The following is a 14,466-nucleotide window of genomic DNA, read 5'->3' as shown; positions in this document are numbered from 1 at the left end:
TACAATGTAATCAAAATAATACTTACTTCAAAAAGGAAAGACAAGATAGCTCCACAATCTGAGGAAATATTGCAAGAACTCTCTCCCTGATATTTCTGATTAAACAGTCGAATTTGGAGTTCAGCTGGATATTTTTTTCCATCTATAGAATGTTCTGAGCCTTGGGTACTGACACTACCCCAGTTCAAGTCAAATGCAATCATTTCATAACTAAAATTACAAAAAAAAGGATATAGTATTAAATTGTAGAGTTATCCAGGTAACTGATGCCTCCCATTTGTTATGTATGACAAACCAGGCAAGTTTTTGGAAAAATAGAAGTACTGCTGACACAACACTGCAGGTAAGAAAACATAATGATGTAACAGATTTGAAAAACAACTGTCCATTGAAAAACAGAATAGTGGAAGGATCTTATCCACTACAAACACAGAATCAAAAGAAAAGGACAAGAGGAGGAGTTTTACCTCCAGTATTGAAATTCCTATCAAGATTAAGGGTAACCACGGAATTGCACCCATACGGTATTCCACCCACGGAATTGCACCCAGCGGGACTCCACCCAACGGAATTGCACCCATATGGGATTCCACCCACGGAATTGCACCCATACAGGATTCAACCCACGGAATTGCACCCATACGGGATTCCATTCACGGAATTGCACCCATAGGGGATTCCACCCATAGAATTGCACCCATACAGGACTCCACCCACGGAATTGCACCCAAACGGAATTCCACCAGCGGAATTGCACCCATACGGTATTCCACCCACGGAATTGCACCCAGCGGGACTCCACCCAACGGAATTGCACCCATATGGGATTCCACCCACGGAATTGCACCCATACGGAATTCCACCCACGGAATTGCACCCATACGGGATTCCACCCACGGAATTGCACCCATACGGGATTCCACCCACGGAATTGCACCCATACAGGACTCCACCCACGGAATTGCACCCAAACGGAATTCCACCCGCGGAATTGCACCCATACGGGATTACACCCACGGAATTGCACCCATACAGGACTCCACCCACAGAATTGCATCCATTCATGATTCCACCTACTGAATTGCATCCATACGGGATTCCACCCACGGAATTGCACCCATACAGGATTCCACTCATGTAATTGCACCATACAGGATTCCACTCATGGAATTGCACCCCTACAGGATTCCACCCACAGAATTGCACCCATACGGGATTCAACCCATTGAATTGCATCCATACTTCAGGATTCCACCCACAGAATTGCACCCAAACATGTTCCACAAAAAAACAGATTTGAACCCAAAATCCAGGATTCTAACTATTGAACTACACCCAGGATTTCACCTGAAATTGAAAAAAAATAGTTTTAAAGAGCAATACTTTGTTGGTCGAATCCAGCTTACACCACGAGGAGGTCAAGTATTATAAAAAGCCATTTTTTTTTTTTTTTTTTTTTGGTTTAAAAAATTCTTATTGTATTTTATTGTTTTTTAGTTTTTTTTTGTGATTTTCATTAATTTTGTGCTTTTTTGTGACTTTTATTTTTTTTTCAAAAAAAAATCTCACCAATCACTAAGCAGAGCTATTGATGTTAGCAATGGAGCGCAAGTATTGCATCTTGTTAGCTGCATTCTCAAAGGTTGCAACTTTGCTTGCTAGTCTCTGGTTATAAAGTACTTTGTACTTTTGCCTTTGAGGAGGATTGTTGGCTACACTGTCGTCAGCTAGGGTCTTTAAATGAAGCACAATGTCCTTTTCCAACCCTTCTATTAGATTCCACAGGGATGGATGTTTGGATAAAAAGATAGCATTAAGAGCAGTATGGTAGCCTTCAACTGCATTTGTAGTTCTTGGAATATTATTCTGAACATCAGTATAATGATTCCAAAAACCAGGACTATAGCTGGGAGGTGCTCTTCCCATTCAATTTGCTCTTTCTCTTCCTCTTACATATGTAACTTCAAAATAAGATAACAGTTCATAAACTCTATCTATGTCTTGAGGAAATGTGTCAGCTAGCTCTAGAAAAATATCCAATACCCTTACTTCAGGCACAAATGAGAGTGCTTGAAGACATTTCACTGATAGGTTAAACTCAGCATTATTTTCATATTGAGTTTTAAGGCCCAATTCACCAACCTTTCTGTTAAGGCTTTGCCCATGGTGAAAATAACATCCTTTCAATGTTGAAGTTGGAAATACTTGACCAAATGCATTGATGGGAGCCCTTCAAAATCAACAAGGATTGTGTTTGGACTAGCATTAGGAATGAGCAATTTTAGTTGCTCTAATGCTCTGATGTATGTCTCTTGAGATTTGTTAGTCAACAAGAAGTACACACATGGAGGATAAGTATTTCCAATTTTAGCATGTATGGTGTACAGTTGATAGAAAACAGCTGGGCAAATGTCAAATGTTCCATCACCTTGCCATAATTCAGCATTCTCTAATACCTCTAACAAATCTCTATTTCCAAGAATCAGCATTCTGTTAGGGTCATTAGAACCACTATCATAAAGATTTAGAGTTTCAAATTTTTGAGGCATCTCAAAATTTAAATCCTGTGGATTTGGTCCAATATTTGTAGCTCTTCTTTTTGCCCTACAATTGTCATTAAGACTGCTACGCTTGGGCAACCGTTGCAAAACATCTTGATTAACATTCAGCAATGATGAGGAAACTATGGAGCTAGTAGATTCCATGCTAGTAGATGCTCTAGCTCTCAAATCGGACTGGACTTGCCTCACCATTGGTTTAAGAGGATCACCATGATGGGAGTGGTTATTCCAGCCTAACTTTTCAATAACCTTTCCATTCAAAGTCTTAACAGTTGCAGGACACTTGAGCTTCTTGTGCTCCCTGCAACGCCACGTTTTTTAACCATTTAGAAGCCACCTGTCCTTTCTTTCAATGTAGTCAAAACCACCAACTGCCAGAACTTCTCCTCCTCTCTCCGTTTTCGAAAATGTAGGCTGCAAAAGATCCATTGAAGAAAATGTAAGATTAGAATTTGATTTAACACTAGTAGAATTGTGATTCATTAAGTTTTTTATTTAACCTCAAAATTAAAAAAGTCATAAAATAAAAGTTGTCTAGAATTATAATATAATCTCAAAACTATTTTTATTTTTTTGTAATGTCAATTTTGAGCTGAATAGTTTAGATTTTTAGAAAAACAACCCTATAGCTATTCTCCTTTTTCAATTAGTTGTATTCCCAACTAGATTAGGAATAATTATCATTTTGAAAAAGGAATAGGATGTTTCAGAATTCCAGGATTCCAACTATTGAACTGCATCCACATGGAATTACCCCCAATTTTTTTTCTTCCAATTTCAATTTTTCAGTTGGTGGGGTGACCTTCCACACCCCCCAAAAAGATTTTTCTTCTATTTTCAATATTTTGGAGGGTGGGGTGACCCCTTGAAAAAAATTTCTTCTGTTTTCAATTTTCATTTTTTCCAGAGTGGCATGACCTCCCATACCCCCCCAAAAAATTTTTGTCTCTTATTTTTAATTTGAAGGGTGGGGTAACTCCCACACCTCTAAAAAGTTTTTCTTCTTTTTATTCAAATTTTCAATTTCTCAAAATTTTTTTTCTTCCATATTCAATTTTTAGGGGGTTAGGGAATAAATGATAGAAAAAAAAATTAAGGGGGGGTGTGAGAAATCACCCCTCCAACCAAAAAATTTAAAACAGAATTTAGGAAAAAAAATTTAGGGGAGTGTTGAAAGTCACCCAACCACCATAAAATTTTTTTAATACATTTAACCCACCCTCTCAAAAATTGTAAATTTGAGAAAAGAATCCTGCATGGGTGCAATTCCATGGGTGGAATCCCATATAGGTGAAATTCTGTGGGTGGAATATAGTATGGGTGCAATTCCGTTGGTGGAATCCCATATGGGTGCAATTCCGTGGGTGGAGTTCCATATGGGTGCAATTCCGTGGGTGCAATTCCGTGGGTGCAATTCCGTATGGGTGCAATTCAGTGGGTGGAATTCTGTATGGGTGCAATTCCGTGGGTGGAGTCCCATATGGGTGCAATCCCGTGGGTGAAGTCCCGTATGGGTGCAATTACGTGGGTGCAGTTCCGTATGGGTGCAATTCCGTGGGTGGAGTCCAGTATGGGTGCAATTCCGTGGGTGGAGTCCCGTATGGGTGCAATTCCGTGGGTGGAGTCCCGTATGGGTGCAATTCCGTGGGTGGAGTACCGTATGGGTGCAATTCCGTGGGTGGAATCCCGTATTGGTGCAATTCCGTGGGTGGAATCCTGTATGGGTGCAATTCTGTGTGGGTGCAATCCCGTTGGGTGCAATCCCGCTGGGTGCAATTCTGTGGGTGCAATTCCGTATGGGTGCAATACCAATGTAATCCAAGATTAAGATAAGGGGAAATCTTTATTCAGAAGTTTCATAAGTTTTATTTCTACTTTCTGGAAATACATATCCTAGAATACAGGAGTACAGACGAAACGCTTGTAGAGTTGCTGGTCTGCTAAATACTTACCTATCTGTACCAAGACTTCCACCAGTTATAGTTGGACCTGTTGATGGGAACAGAGAAGATGGATTAAATGAATTAAAAAATAAATTCAATCCAAAATTTCCATAAGACATATTCCCGCTTACTGGCAATGTAAATCCTAGAATTTTTATGTTGTGATTAGGGCAAAATCATTTACTGTTCTAAATAATATTATGTTTTTCCAGTTTAAAAAGTATTCTATATTTGTCAATGGTTATTTAATTGACTAATGTCTTATTTATTAAGCATCTTTTATGGGTGTTGTAATAATTGTTAAAGGAAGCCTGCAATAAATACACCACTCTTACTTCTGAAAGATTGACACAAGTAGATTCAATACCCTAAATTTGATCAAAGTGACATTTTAGGTATATAAAAATTTTGAAAGCTTATTTTTGCTCATGATAGAAATTTCAATAATAAATTATGTCGCCTAGAAGCAAAATTAAAAGCTATTTTTAGCTGAAAGTTAGGTTGCCTGTAACAGATTACATTTTTAAAAAAAACACCCATTTTCACAGTCAAAATCATTCCAAAAAAAATCAGTTTACTATTAAGATTTTAATTTTGGCTTTAGATGACATAGTTTAAAATTGAAATTTCTGTCATGATCAATGGAAAACTTTTAAAATTTTCATATACCTAAGATGTTATTTTAAAATACCTATAACAGAAAAGTTATAGCTTCAATAACAGAATACCTATAACTTTTCTGTTATTGAAGCTGGAGGCTTCAAATTTTGGGGTATTGGGTCTACTTGTTGCAGTCTTGCAGCAGTTAGAGCAGTGTATTTCTTGAGATTTAATTTAATGACAAAAAAATTAATTATTACTTGATAAAGTAAAATTACTGAGCTGGTTAATTGCCCTGGAACTTAAGATCAAATCTACTGGAGACTCTTCTGTTCCTGCACATTCAGAATTCTGTGGTAAGGAATTACCAAGAAATGAAGCGATTGTTGATTTTTTGTGTCTGTAACATACAGTGATTTAGTAACATGATATCAAACCAGCTATTCACCAGGTACGTACAAATTCATTAGGGGTTAAAAAAAGCAGCAGATATTCAATTTCAATTTTAAGGAGAGTGTTAAGACACCTCTACATCCCTCTACGGCACCCTAATGAATTTAATGTTATTTTTCTAAATAAACAAAATAAAGGCTAAAATAATGATTTTCGGTAATTCTGAATGAGATTAGAGTCATTATAATTGTTTTATTTTGAAACAAAACCATTATATTTACCTGTAGTAGATAACAGTATCTCCTGTTGGTACAGTTGGAGGTATAGGAGGAAAAGATCTGGTGATTGATCTAAAATATTAAAACCTAGCAATATAGAAAACTTATGGCTTTGGCCCTAAGAAATAGTTTTTTTTTACTTTTTATAAACCTTTGGCAAACAAGTAAAAAGTAATTTGTATTGGCAAAGTTATGAAAACTAACCTTAGAGTATTAAGTTGATCTGCAGATATGGGTAAAGTATTCTCAAATACTATGAAAGTAACATCATTGCAACTATCAGTATAGTAATAATAATTCCCATTATAACTTTCCTTTGGTATTAAGGAGCTCAGAGTAAATCTAAAAAGATATGTTAGATAATACATTATTCTTTTTTCCTATTTAAATGAAGAAATAAACGGATCTAATTGCTGAAAGACTGCCACAAGTAGATCCAATTCTTGTAGTTGTAGACATTTTAAAATAACATTTTGAAAGATTTTCATTGCTCATGTTAAAAATTTTGTAGCCTAGAAACAAAATTATAAGCTTATTTTCGTCTTAGATTGAGGTTGCCAGTAACTTATTATATTTCAACAATAAAAATACCCATTTCTATAGTCAAAATCACTAAACAAATTAAGTTTAACAGGCATTCTACCGAAAGTACTGTAGTATTTCCAGCCAATCAGAAGTCTGAATCAGCTCAACAAACACAGCTAAGCTTGTATTAGTTTTACTTGTGTCCACTATGATTTCACACTGTAGGCTTCAAATTTGGGGTATTGGGTCTACTTGTTGCAGTCTTTCAGCATTTAGTGTTGTATTTCTTGAAGGGTTCCTTTAATCAATTTTACATTCTACATATTTTCACTGAGTTTCATTAAAGGAACCCTGCAAGAAATATACCGCTTTAACTACTGAAAGACTGCCACGAGTAGACCCTCTAGTTCAATATCAAAATAGTTATGGACTTTTCAAAATGATATTTTTAGTACAATGAAAATTTTGAAAGTATTTCATTGCTAATAATATAATTTTCATTATTAAAATACGTCACCTAGAAAGAAAATTATAAGCTTATTTTTGGCAGAAACTTAGGATGCCAGTAACTGATAACATTTTTACATTAAAAACACCCTTCTTTATGGTCAAAATTATTCAAAAAATTCAGTTTGATTTGAGTTGTATTGAGAGTACTGTAGTGTGAGAATGCCAGACTTTAGGATTTCCAGCCAATCAGAAGTCTGAGTCCACGCTAAATCCGCTGAACTACCAATCACAGCTTAGCATCCATATTACTTACTTTAGTTTCATTTTTTCCTGCTATGATTTTACGCCTATAGATGCAATTTAAACCGAATTTTTAAAAGAGATTTTTTTGTTAAAAATGGTATCAGTTTCTGGCAGTCTAAATTTCTGACAAAAATAAGATTTTAATTTTGCTTCCAGATGACATAATTTAATATTGAAATTTCCATCATGAGCAATGAAAATCTGACAACTGAAATTGAATATGCTAATATTCTACATATTTCCATAAAGTTTCATTAAGATTTGTCTATAAATTGCATTGCTAGAACAATTCCTAGATTTTTAATTTTTTTGTGATTTTTAAGTTTTTGTGATTTCCCTATCTTATCAAGTTTGATGTTTACTAAATGACAATGCTCTATAGTAAATTTTTTACGATATCCATTCATAATTTTTGAGCTTCACTACTTATGAATGTTGTCATTCTTGTTTATTAAATAATAAGTAAATGATTATCAGACCTATTTTAAAAACTTTGAAACTATGTTGGGGATTTTAAAATCCGCAGTTTAAATAAACATAAATTCTGTAGATTTTTTGTTACACTGACAAACCTCCTTATGGGACAAACCTCCTAAAGGACAAAGATCCTGAAGTGACAAAGGTCCTAAAGGGACATCTCTTAACCCTTAAAGGTCGGGGGGGGGGGGCGTTGAACGCCCCCCCCCCTCCGGTTTTTTCTATCTCATTTTCTGTGTGTGAAAGATAAAACCCAAACTGCGTGACTTTTTAAGTATGGGTATGACACATAACTGAGAGTTTGAATTTTTTGAATATCTCCATCCTGGCGGGCACAGGATGCCAGCAAACCTGACAGGGTCATGCAGGTAAAGAGCAAAAATATTTTTTTTGATTATAACAAAGCATTTTATCATACCAAAATACTAAATATCCTCTAGTAGTACATCCTTATATGAAATACAGGTGTTCAAGTCACTTTCAGGTTCCAGGTATGATCCTGCAGGTCTTGATCCTCCAGGTCTCCAGAAATCTTTAAAAGGCTCCTGTGGCCGCAATTTTTTACCTAGAGACTTCAAATTTTAAACTTAAGCTTTTCTTACATGTCTATATAACGTATTAAAATTTTATAAAGATCCGCCGCCGTTTTCCCGCCGACCGCTGACTGCGGCGGCTGCCAGCTTCAAAGTACAGCTGCGGCCACTGAAATTTATATTTTGATATTTTTAATGTGAAATTTACATAAAGATAAACATTTTCTGGAAAAAAAATTGTTCTTCTAGCTTCAAAAATAAGAAAATTACAGCCGTTTGAAATTTTTAAGTAAAAAAAGTCCTAAAAACAAAGGTTGTTAAATAAAAGGGTGAAGGAAGCGAAAATTGACTTAGACTTATAAAAGGTCGGAAATTAATTTTCAAACAGGGGACTTGCACTATTTTAGCCCTCTAGCTCTAATAGGAACTGAGATAATAGGGGGGGGGGGGAAATCCACTAACAGTAAAACAATTTAACAATTAAATCCAAAATGGCGACAATACACACGGACTAATTCAAAATCGAATTTTATTTCTTGAATAACTTTGCATAAAGGCTGAAATTTAAAAATCCGTTTTCCCAAAGTCTGTGGCTATCAAACAGCATGGTTTCGAACCCGATACAACCTCGCATAACAAAAATCGAACCTTACCTCATACTAAATAAATTGATATTTTTTGGGATGGTTGTCCCTTTAGTACGTTTGTCCCATTAGGAGGTTTGTCCCTTTAAAGGACGCCTGCAAGAAATAACACGCTTTAACTGCTGAAAGACTGCCACAAGAAGACCCAATACCCCAAATTTAAAGCCTTCAGCTTCAATAACAAAAAAGTTCTAGGCATTTCAAAAAAGCATTTTATGTACAATGGAATTGTTGAACGATTTCCAATGCTCATAAAAGAAAAAATCAATCTTAAATTACGTCGCCTAGACACAAAATTATAACCTCATCTTTGTGTGATGTATAGTCCCTTTCTTCCTGACTTGAGAGCAATGCATGTATTTTGTATATTAGCTTTTAGTTCTTGTGTCAACCGTTTCGGAGCAAGACATTGCTCTGCAACTCGGCACGAACATAAAAGTGAATAGTTGCCATTATATTTAATATTATTATTGTATGTTTAACTTGTCTTGAATTAATACACTTTATTAGAATATTTAGCTGTTTGTTCTTGCTATTACTACACGTCATTTTGGCGCAGTAGTGTAGTACGAATCTATAGCTCAGATTTTCTTTTAATTGTATTATTTCTTTGCTTTTGGTTTTTGTTCAGGATATTTGCAGTGACCAGGATGGACATTGCTGAGTGGAAAAAGATGTCTCAGGAGGAGAAGGATGTGTACATGTTAAGTTTTTGGGGTACGGTCAAGAATGAGATCCATGCTCTTGGAACTAGAATTGATAATGTGGCGGCGGAGCTGGGTGGGCGTATGGCGCCGCTGGAGACGAAAATTCAGGAGTTGACGGATAATGTTGATACTAATAGTACTGCGGTTACTGGACTGGCTACTCGGATGGACGATTTGGAAGATCGTCTTGATAAGGTGGTGGTGCCTAGTGTTGATAATGATATCAAAACCGAGAATGTGACAGTTGTGGATGAGTTTATGACTGGCCAGCAGCGAATTCTAGAAAAGATTGCCCAGCAGAATAGTTTGAATGACCAGCAGAATGGTTCGAATAACCGGCAGAATGGTTCGAATAACCAGCAGAATGGTTTGAATAACTCTATGCCGTGGCAGCGGACGGCTGGAGGATCTGGAGGTTCAGAGGAGAAGCCTAACTTGTTTGCTAGTGGTTCTCGAACTATTTTTGGTGGTATGCAAGATCATGAGGATAAGATCATAAAACTTTGGGAGTTGTCTAAGGTTGATGCTGTGGATAATATCTACAATGGAGTTCTCATGTGGTGGCCAGCCCTTTCTGAGGTTAAAGCGGAGGATTTTAATACGCTCAATTTTTTTGAAGCTGGACTGAGTGAATCGCAGGTTAGTTGGTGTAAATCTCTTGTTTATGTACCAGATAGATCTTTGTATGTTTCGCAGGGGGAGGAGAATGTTCATAGGTACAATGAAACGTGTGCTAAACTTGATGATCAGTTCAGAAAAAATGCGCCTGAATTTTTGGTTGACGATAATGTGATTTTCTTTGATGATTATTTGGAGAGGTTTTGGATGACTACTAGACGTTATCATATGACTAATCATCAAGTGTGTAAGGAAATTTTGTTTGATAAGTGTGTGGGTGTAAGAACCGCTTGTGGTTATACACTAAAACCTGCTGATATGGAGAATAGACGATTAACACTAAAGGGGTACTTGTGTAAGATGCGAGAGACATTTTTACCACCCGACATGAAAAATGTGTGTAAAGATGCGTATTTGAGTGTTAAGCAACATGAGAATGATAAGATTGATGCATTTTTTGATAAGATACTATCTTTCTGGAAACGTGCGTATCCGAAACCAACTGATGATATGTTTATGGATTTCTATTCTCAAGTGTGTAATGTGATCTTATCTCCACTTTTGGCTAATCAGATGCGTCAATTTGCGTTGGATTTGGAGCGTGACGGACAAGTGCGAATGATACCGAAGTTTCGGACAGAGTTAATAGTTAAAGCACAACTGATTGTTAAAGGGCTACAATTTAACCAAATTTCAGGGTCAATGGCTAGAGGATGTACAACAAACCAGATGGCTTTGGCTAAAACGATGGTTGGTGGCGTTGGTTCCAAGTCAAATCCTGTAACTATTGATCAGGTTAGTGATGAAGATAATTTGTCATATGAAATAAATCAATGTGAAATTGATTTAGCTGATGAATTTGGCGGACCAGCTGAACTTATTCCTTTAATTGGCGCAATTCAAGGTGGTTTTATTTGTTATTATTGCAACAGAAAAGGTCACATGATGAGGGATTGTTTTGATATTAGAGATAAAAAGTTGCCTAATCCTAAAGGAAAATACTTTTTGCGGTGGGGAAACAAGCCTTTTGTTCCTTATAAGACGGGGCAAAAGAGTTTTAAAAAGAATGAAAATAGTATTGATAAAAAGAAATTGGTTGGTGAAATTGAAGGAGAGGTGAAAGAAGGGGAGGATACGAAGGAAGTGGCGTATGTCGATGGTTTAGGGGCACACGATTATGAAGATGATCTTGTAGCGGAAGTTGAGGCATGGAATAATGCTATTATAGATGACATTTTATGGTATTAATGTTTTGTATGTATTATGATCATTAAAACCTTATTCCGTTTTCTACTTGTTACGCGGCATTGTTTTGATTTATGCGCATTGTAAATAAACAACAACAAAACAAAATTAATGATAAAGAGTGAACGAAGCAACTCTAATTTTGTGATAATTTATTTTGATGGTTTATTTTGAATTATGAAAAGATAACATATTGTTTATAAACGTATATGAAATTATGAGATTATGTTATAATGGAAATCAAAATAATTAATTTAGTTTTTGATTATGTTTTGTTGAAATTAGAAAAATTCATTTTTGTTTCAGACTGTTGTGGAGTCTAACAGAGATAAGAATAATAAAAAAGTGAAAATGAAAAACGAATTAGGAATACAATTTTGTAAAATTGCTATTGAAAAATATTAATTTGAATTTTAAATTGAATCAAATTTGATAAAAATGTGAAATTAGATATTTGAAAAGTATTAAATTTTGATGAAATGTGGAAAATTGTTTTAAAAGTTGAGTCAGTTATTGTGGTTTAAAGTATTTGATTTTAAAACAATTATATTGCGATTTAGTAATGTTGATTCAGCAAAATTTTTTATGAAGTTTAGAATTTCATGAAGCAAAATTGTTATAATGCATTAGATATAATCGTGGAGTAGTCTCTCTCTAGGAAGGAAGGGAGGGGTTGTCTCTCGGAGTTGGTATGCGCAAATATGGTGGAGCTGTCTCTTTTGTTTGAGGAGAAAGGGGGAGTGAACATATTTGCAAAGAAGTTTGCACTATCTCTCAGAGTTGGTATGCGCAAATAAAAAGTTGAGAAAAAGGGGGAGTGAACATATTTGCAAAGAAGTTTGCACTATCTCTCAGAGCTGGTATGCGCAAAATGGGGTGGTGTAGAGAGGTAGCTGCAATGATTATCAGGCGTGGGGCGTTCCATGCGCAGAGAGAAGCAGAGCTGCGCAAGAAGGTGCTCTCAGGTATTGAGATATATAGTTAGTTGAATTTCGACTTTTAAACCTTTTATACATCTCAGTTTTAATCTGACAATAATAGTTTTGTTAGGTTGTTAGGTAATATTTTATTGAATTACAAAAGAATTGAATTTATGGTATTTGGAAAGATTAATTTGCTTGGTGATTGATAATATTTGATTCATGTTATATTTCTTAATACAATTTCTTTTATTGAATGTGTTGCAAGTTTATTTGTTCAGTGAAAACATTTAAATATGGCATCTAAAATGATTGTATTTTATTTTAGATTGGCCGAGAAGAGTATTTGTGGTGATTGAGAGATACTGTCATCATTATTTATTTGATGGTGAGTTGTTAAGATTTTGTTTTATGCTGTTAATATTTGATTACCATTATATATATATTGCTGTTCGAAAAGTAGTCTTGTAAACAATTTGATATATATATATATATTAATACCGATATTAATTCTTATTTAAAGTGATTTATCCATTATTTGGCATCTAAAAGTTTGTAATATTTTAGATTGGCCGGAGAGAAGTTTTATTGATTGTGGATTAAGAGATATTTTGGACGTTTCTGTTGGTGGATGAAATTTTGTCGGTGAGTGATTTGTTTTATTCCGTTATTTTGTTATTTGTTGTAGACAGATAGATAGTTATTTGATAGACAATTGGATAGTTACAACCTCATAACTGCTGGTGTTGGTTAGATAGCTGTTTATAAGTTTCATGAAGATTCTGAGATGGCGGCTGGAGCGGCTGAAGTTTACGTTCCAACGAAGATTGGTGGCATGGAAATCCTGGCCTTAATTGACAGCGGCAATGCACGAGGCTGCCTGATATCTCAAGTGTTGGCTAGAAAGCTTGATTGTATGATTGAAGAGACGGATTCGAAAGCAACAGGCGTGCAGGGTTCCAGCATCAAGATTGATGGTGTTGTTCGGAATGTTGAATTTCAGATTGGAGGTCACAGTTTTCAAGAAGATTGCTTTGTTATTTCTGGCATGACTGTACCTATGAATCTAGGCAGTCATTGGCTGAACAAAAATCACGTGAAGACGATATTTGCCAAGGATGGCAACAGGATTGAGATGCATGGAATTAGTGTGAATTTGGTAGCTAAACGAAAAATTGTAGTGAAGAATTTGGTTCATACGGTTTTGGAGAAACTGGAGAAGGCAAGAACTAAGAAACCTGAGATTAATGTAGCTGAGTTACAAGACCAAAAATGGATTTGTTCATTGAAAAATCGAATAGAAATTCCAGCATTAAGTACAGTGGTGGTAGAAGTTTCAACTAAGGGAAATATGCCTGAAGGACAGTTGTGTTATATAGCTCCTAGACAAGGTTACTGTAGCCGAAATAACTTGTTGATAAATGAAGGAATTACTGAGGTGGGAAAAAACGGTAAAATTATGACTAAAATTACGAATTTTGAAACTGTTAAGAAATCTGTTCCTGCTGGTACTTTGGTTGGAAATTTGTTTTTAGCGGAGAAGATAGCGATGTTGCAAGAGAACAGAGTTAAAGAAGATGTGTCAACAACATTAAAGAAGATTCGTTTTATTAAAGATAAATTGAAGTTGGATAAAGTTCCGTTTTTAAAAGATAATGTCTCTTTGAAAGGAAGAATAGTTGGTTTGTTTTTAAAGAATTTTAAGGCGTTATCGATTGACCCTACGGATATTGGATCTTGTACTTTGGAGGAGTATGACATTCAGTTAGTTCCTGGAGCTCAACCTTTCAAAAATAGAATGATTAGACTCAATCCTCATCATGCAGAGAAACTAAGAGAACAGATTGATTTATGGTTGGAAACAGATGTGATAGAAGAATGTAATTCACCGTTTAATTCTGGAATCTTTGCTGTTAAGAAGAAGGTGGGAAATACTAACGAGGTGAAAGTCAGGTTTGTCCTGGACTACCGCTCGTTAAATGAGATAACTGAGAAGATATGTTACCCTTTGCCTAACATTGGTGAGCTATTTGACAAACTTGGAGGAAAGAAGATTTTTACGTCCATTGACCTTACTTCGGCGTATAATTCAATGCACTTGAAGGAATCTGTCAGGAAATATACAGCATTTTGTTCTAATGGACGGCAGTATTGCTTCAAGAGGCTACCGTTCGGATTGACCAATGCTCCAAGTGCATTTGTAAAGTTGATGGATAGAGTAATGGATTTGAGTCCTGAATTAAGGGCATTTTGCCTAGTTTATTTGGAC

At 35.6% G+C, this 14,466-nt stretch overlaps 1 protein-coding gene across 1 annotated transcript in view; it reads right to left on the bottom strand.

Moving 5' to 3' along the window:
- The window catches only part of LOC145333352 (uncharacterized), a 40,421-nt gene that overhangs the window by 382 nt on the left and 25,573 nt on the right, over window positions 1–14,466 (bottom strand). Inside the window, exons 8-12 of the mRNA XM_080178469.1 lie at window positions 5,980–6,117; window positions 5,779–5,847; window positions 5,365–5,504; window positions 4,514–4,649; window positions 27–210 (exon numbers count right to left, since the gene is read on the bottom strand). Coding sequence (XP_080034595.1) covers window positions 27–210; window positions 4,514–4,649; window positions 5,365–5,504; window positions 5,779–5,847; window positions 5,980–6,117 — 667 coding nt within the window. The remainder of the gene's footprint in view (window positions 1–26; window positions 211–4,513; window positions 4,650–5,364; window positions 5,505–5,778; window positions 5,848–5,979; window positions 6,118–14,466) is intronic.

This window comes from Acartia tonsa, chromosome 12 (assembly GCF_053477335.1).
Source record: "Acartia tonsa isolate MP-2025a chromosome 12, ASM5347733v1, whole genome shotgun sequence".
NCBI classification, from domain to species: Eukaryota; Metazoa; Arthropoda; class Copepoda; order Calanoida; family Acartiidae; genus Acartia; species Acartia tonsa.
Note: the sequence above shows the minus strand (reverse complement) of the source record. Positions and strands in the feature narration are given on the sequence as shown.